General features: G+C 37.6%; 1 protein-coding gene across 10 annotated transcripts; it reads right to left on the bottom strand.

The window, feature by feature from the left end:
* Positions 1-1,616: 1,616 nt before the first annotated feature.
* Positions 1,617-5,375, bottom strand: LOC120086543 (putative pentatricopeptide repeat-containing protein At3g15200). 10 transcript variants are annotated; one of them, XM_039043248.1, is made up of 4 exons: positions 3,402-5,375; positions 2,191-3,117; positions 2,014-2,066; positions 1,617-1,905 (listed from the first exon to the last, which is right to left on the bottom strand). In XM_039043248.1, exon 1 carries the CDS (start codon positions 5,200-5,202, stop codon positions 3,610-3,612), a length of 1,593 nt encoding a protein of 530 aa, XP_038899176.1. In that variant the 5' UTR covers positions 5,203-5,375; the 3' UTR covers positions 1,617-1,905; positions 2,014-2,066; positions 2,191-3,117; positions 3,402-3,609. The 10 variants fall into 10 exon arrangements, with proteins under 10 accessions (XP_038899176.1, XP_038899180.1, XP_038899179.1 ...); XM_039043252.1 differs by having other exon boundaries at positions 1,617-1,844; XM_039043251.1 differs by having other exon boundaries at positions 2,027-2,066.
* Between the last annotated feature and the right edge of the window lie 1,007 nt (positions 5,376-6,382).

The following is a 6,382-nucleotide window of genomic DNA, read 5'->3' as shown; positions in this document are numbered from 1 at the left end:
TATACTTGAAATTCATGAAAAAAACACCAACATAAATCCGCCTACCTACTTAACATGCTTGTTTGACGTGTCATGCTTGATCATTTTTTCGCTATCCTTTTTTCTTCCAATCGACTTTCACCAACGCTAACTTTTATTATTATTCTTTTTCCACCTTCAGTTGATTTTTTTTTCACGCCTTAATCAAATTGATCCACTTCTGCTACTCTTTTTTCACTCAATTATTTTCTCAGCCCCAATTCTTTTTTTCTTCCCATTGAAACAAAACTCAATGCAGTCAAAAAAAAAAAAAAAATCAAAGAAATTTTTTTCTTTTAAGAAGAAAACAAGAACAAAATCTAAAGATTAAATTTCTAAACTCAATCAAATAAAGATTATACACACAGGATATAACCAATCTAAAGTGTTTGGACGAATTAGAATTAGAAACTCCTTTGGTATGAAGATCCCTAATTCTCAATAGCTAAAACTCTCATATCGATTTGATTTTAACCTTAACGATTGGGTTAGACATGGATAACCTTAAGATCAAAACTCTTGAGACAAATAGCAAGTTCCTTGGTCCAAGATTCAAACACTTCACAAGATAGAATGATCAATCCCACTTGAATGTTCTTGGCATACAACTCAATACATGAATTGCAAAATCAAGTTGTCCTAGCTAAACTTGAAAGAATAAGCCCAAAGGCCAAAATTCAATTCAAGGTTAAACCGTCAAACAACCTAATGAAAAAACTTTAGACAGCTTCCCACTGAAACCCTAATGTCACATCATAATCATATAAAAATGACAAAAATGCCCCTATTTAATATGTCATAAAAACAATATTAAAATTATTAAAATTACATCAAAATTATTAAATAAAATATAAAATAATCATTTGGTGTCCTAGATGATTCATATCATTCATAACACTTGCAATTAAGATAATTTCACAATTCAAAATGTTCCTCACAACTTCACAATTGGTTTTTTCTACTTCTATATTAGATAAAAGTTACCTTAGTCGCTCATGATGGAAAGTAGCTCAGAGTTCAATGAAGATCATTCACATGTGAAGAAGGGAAAGGGAAAAAAGGCAAAAGCTTCGATTACTAGAGGAAGAACAAATGAGAAGACTCGGGGAAGATCTAAGTTTTAGAGTACATTTCCAAGTGTTTAATTTAAAGTCATTTTGGAAAATATAGAAGTGTTTGGTAACTATTCAAAATAGCTTTTCAAGTATAAAAACTGTTTAAATAAAAATGAATTTTTTTAAAAAAAAAAACATTTTTTTCTCAAGTCAATCCATACGGGCATTACGCAGAAACTATTTTTACTATCCAATTAGTGGTTTATAAATGTGTGTATTGTGCACTTAAAATGAAAGGAAATGAGATAAAAAGTAGTCAAGAAAGAGGTGAATGGACACAATTAAGTTGCCACGTAGCACGTCTACACAAGTGTAAGCCCTCGCGCTAGCAAGTAATACCTGAGAATATTTTAGAGTTGGTTGAATCTGTAGGGACAATGCATAAACCAGAACTTTTGAGAGTAAGAACAAATACTTATCATGCGTTGATTTCGTAACCAGTGTATAAAATGGTGAAAGCATTGTTTGCAAGCAAAAATCTGATAATAGCATCGTAAAGAAATGCAATAATAAATGAGGTGTTAGTATGAATCTCAAGAAGGAAAATTGACAAGACTTGACTTTATGGTTTCCAGTGACTCTCTTGCTTGACGCACTATGTGCTTCTTCCTCCTAAGAAGCCAATCAATGAAACTAGGCGATGAAAAACCTTCAAGTGCCTCCCTTCTGGTATCGCACTATCTTGGTTCCTTCTACACTGTCCCCTTTCGCCTGCAAGTAGTTGAATTATTCTTAAAACAATGTTCGCTCCACACTTTAACCCTTCCGGTGCCTAAAGCATGTTATTAATTGTTATTGGTTAGCCAAACAAAGAGAAGCAATTTCAATAAAAACTTGTGAAGAAAATTCAAAGATGTGCTTCATGGGAAGGAAAACTAACTTATAAGACATACTCATAAAACAAGGTTGTCGCTGGGGCCCCTTAGCCAAGTCCTGATAAGGAAATTAGTTCATGTTTAGCAAATGTCTCATTACAATCACGAAAAGATGATATACACTGCATAATGAAAACTTAAGAAAAGTAGAATAGTGAACAGCCAGATGAAAGATATCAGACCCAGCAGATGAAAGGGGCTCCTCTTCTTCAATCCCTTCAATGGAGATTGTCACTTCCCATTGATGAACTCCAAAGGTTGAAGGAAATGGTAGAGTGCAGCCATACGAATTTCATTGTGGGAGACAAATTCAACCAATCCCTTTCCCATGGTCCCTGGTTCCGGTTGCCAGTAATTGATCCCCAATCCCTAGTTCTGGTCACTGGTTACCAATCCCCAGTCCCAAACGTCAAAGTGGTCGCTAGTCATTGCTCCCTTGAGTGGTTGCAAGTGGATGTTCCGCAATCCTCATTGCTAGTAGGTCTTGGTTTTCGATCAATGATTGCAGGTTCCAAGTCCCAGTAACCATTCCCCAGTCCCAATCTTAGTCACTAGCCACTGATTACAACTGTCTATAACTGGGCTATCGATGGTTGGCGATCAAAACTGCAGACCCAGAACCATGATCAGGGACCAAGACTGGCAACTGAGGGTTGGTGACCACGAACCGAGACCAACGATCAGGGACTGATGACAACCACCCACCATCAACAACCGCTGACCTGCAATTAGGATCGAGGACTAATGACCGATGACCACTCGGATGATGCAAGTTATAACCAGTCACCAAACCTCGACCCCTTGTCCTCAATCACTGTTCACAGGTCCCTGTCGTTGAGTGATCATTGATCAATGATCCACAGTCCACATCATTGGTTCCTAGTCGTAGCCGCCCTTCCCTGGTCCTCAGTCCTGGTTGCTGGTCCTCGATCTGGGTCATGGTCGCCGCCCACTTGTGTTGTCAGTCCTGATGATTGGTCCTTGATTAGCGACCATTGAGACTAGAGACTGAATACCAGGACCAGAGACCAAAACCAGCAACGATTAGTTTGTGACTTGGGACCCAGATTTATGACAACCGACCACTCGCGACAACCAACTCCAATAACCTGTAAATTTGAAGTTATTAGTTCATGGTGTTTAAGTCTTTTAGTTTCAACTTAAAATAAAGAAATAATTAAAAAAAATCAACGTAATTCGACATTAGTAGAAGCATTTAATTTCAATTATAAATAGTTTTCTAAAAAATTATTTGAAGAAAATGCATTTTTTAAAAACACTTATTTTCCTAGGCAATCCAAACAAGTAATCACATCACTCAAAAAAGTATCAAAAAGGTATGTTAACATAAGATTGTCGGTGTAGTATATAGCATGGAAGAAATAAACTTTACCTGATGAACCCTGAAAGCTCCCCATATGTCCATCTATACTTTGGAGAGAGAACTCTCGCCCATCGAAAGAAACAGTACTTGCAATGCCTCCAACAAACTTTAATCGTTAGAGAAAGCACATTTATGGGCTATTCTTCGTTTTATTTTCTCCCAGTTGCAGGTAGCTTATTTATTTTCACAAGACTTGGAACATATTTAATGAGCTTTTCTATTTGCCTCTCCTTTCTTGCAGTTTGACATTCATAGCATTCACCAACTTTTCAGTCTTTGGCTCAACCATCATTCCCTTCAATGTCATCTCTCTGAAATAGCGCAGCCCATCGTCTTTTCTTCCCTTCTCAAACAACCCATGAATCATAATCGTGTAAGAGCAACGGTCGGGTCCCAACCCCATCTCTTCCATTTCATTCCATGTAGACTTAACCCTTTCCTGAATATCCCAGTCCATGTACAATCTCAAAATCAGATTGTACAAGTCACTAGTCATCTTGCAGCCACTTCTTTCCATCCTTTGCAAGAGTACAGGAACTTCCTCTGGTTCCCTTACCGACCTGAGTAAATAGCTAAAAGTCACAGAATTTGGCCAATAGCTTCCCTTTCTCTCTTCCATTTCATCCAAAAGCTCATTAACCTTCTCCATCCTCCTAATCTTACAAAGATGTTTGATAAGGGTGTTGTAAGTTGCTACATTTGAAGCACACCCTCTCTCATTCATTTCCTTGAAGATCTCTAAAGCTTCAGGAATCCTCTTCTTGAAACAAAGTGCATCAATGATGCAATTGCAAATCACAACATCAGTTTTCAAACCCCTTTCCCACATGGCTCTAAACAACTTCAAAGCTGTCCCTAGCTTTCCCTTCTTTGTCAATGAGTTAATCAAAATCCCATAAGTGTACATATCAGGCTCGCATTTCGATTCAATTATCTCCCTCCAAAACCTTTTGGCCTCATGAACATTCCCCAGAACACACCAGCCATTAAGGATAATATTGCTTGTCTTTATATCAGTAACAAACTCATGCTTCTTGGAATGGAACAAGGTCTCTGCAGCTTCTACATGCTTGTATCTGCACAACCACATCAAAAGTGACTGAAATGCCACCAAATTCATTTCAAGTCCAAATTCTTGCCTTCTGTAGAAAATGCCAATTGCTTCCTCCACTTTATGAGCTGCAGCATATCTATTAAGAAGAACTGAATACGTTTCCTCATTAACAAGTTCTTCTCTCTTAGACATTTCCACAAACACCTTGTCCACTTCCTCGAAACGGCGGGATTTACCGAGAATATCGAGAATTTCATTGTAAATAACAGAACCAGGGGAGAATTGACCTTCTTTAGTATCTCTTTTCGTAACCCAATTGAAGAAAATGAAGGCGGGTTTCCAATCCAATCGATGTCTTCGCAGCACATTGAGAACAAAATCATCGGTTAGTACAAGGTCGCATCGATTAAGAGCACTCTCGATCTCCTCCACTGGTTTGTCCCTTCTAAATTTGATGACGTTTCGGACAAAAACAGCAGACTGGTCATCTCGATGAACGGTGATGGATTCATCCGAGACAGCAACAGAGTTCGAAACCAGAGTTCTTTCATGACAGTTTCTAGGCCGAGGTGTGAGACTTTGATGCTTGCAACTTAGTATATGATGAATACGATCGTAGACGACGAAGAAGGGTCTGTGTGAAGTGGGAATGTGAGGAAGAAAACCTTTCAACAGGTTTGATTGGAACCCTAATTTGAATTTTCCATGGAAATCTTCGGCTGTGATGTTCCTCAACCATGGGGATTCGAACCTCATCTGGAATCCTCCGATTACAAAGGTAGTTCTTTCAGGTGGTACGATTCTTCGGCAGATGGATGAACAAAATTTGGGGGAAAAATGAACTAGGGCCTACTTTTCAAAATTGAGGTTTCTTTTAATTTGCCCTTTCCTCCGGTTGGAAAAACCTCTGACTCCTATGATACGAATAAGCAGAAAAATAATAATAAAACCATAAGAAAGCAATAAAAATTACAACAATTTAAGTAAAAAACTTCAAATTCGAAAAAAAGCCCCGGCCTACTAGAAAAAAATTCTATGTGAAAAATTATCATAATCACACACAACTCCCTCCTCCGACCTTAATTACAAGAGCTTTTATACTACTTACACCATTTTCCCACTCTTAAACTAGGAAATACATAAAGAGAAAAATGACTGAAAACCAAAGTCATGCACTCTTTTTATAGGCTTGAAGCCGACTTTGATAAACCTTTTGGATGCAGAAGAAGCCCATGACTTTCTTAAATCTTTTAAATGTAGAACAAATCCATGAGTTTCCTAAATCTTTTTTATCTGAGATAACTGCATTTCTAATATTTTTCCAAAAAACTCAATATCTTGCTCTCTCCATCTCTTCTTTCTCTCAACCTCTTCCCCTTTTGCACATGCTCTTTTGGTCTCCTCTCTTTTTTGTTCCCCGATCTCTCCCCTCGCTCTTGTTTCTTCTCTCTTACTCTCTGCTCGCAACTTTTTTCACTTCTCTCTCTCGCTTTCATGTGACACCATGCATCTCACGTTCCAATCCCACTTCAAAGATCTCACTACAACATTTTTTATGGTCGGTGACGAAACCTTTGCAACAGTTTGATAATCAAGGAATGGTTGATAGCAAATGGGTTTGGAGAATGGTGGATGCAAATGAAGGAAGAAAAATTGGGAAGAAGAAAAGCAAGAGGGAAAAAGAGAATTTAGGGTAGTTTTGTACCTTGAGTGCAAATTTTTTAAGTTTGGAAAAGTAAGACAAAAACCATTTTAGGCCTTCACACAATGATCTCATCATATTTCTCATCTATTCATAAACATTCAAATTCATATTTCTATACAGTTCAAATTCTTACTTTCATCCAAGAGCATAACGGCAACTAGAGTTTTATTGCAGCTGATTTGATTAATTGTTCAAACTTCTTTGACAACAATGAGTAATTTTTTCACAACG

This window comes from Benincasa hispida, chromosome 9 (assembly GCF_009727055.1).
Source record: "Benincasa hispida cultivar B227 chromosome 9, ASM972705v1, whole genome shotgun sequence".
NCBI classification, from domain to species: domain Eukaryota; kingdom Viridiplantae; phylum Streptophyta; class Magnoliopsida; order Cucurbitales; family Cucurbitaceae; genus Benincasa; species Benincasa hispida.
The sequence above is the reverse complement of the archived record's forward strand: the minus strand, read 5'-3'. Positions and strand labels throughout refer to the sequence as shown.

Bases quoted from the DNA above. Each gene is read 5' to 3' on its own strand.
- LOC120086543 (XM_039043243.1), bottom strand. From the start codon at position 5,202: ATGAGGTTCGAATCCCCATGGTTGAGGAACATCACAGCCGAAGATTTC.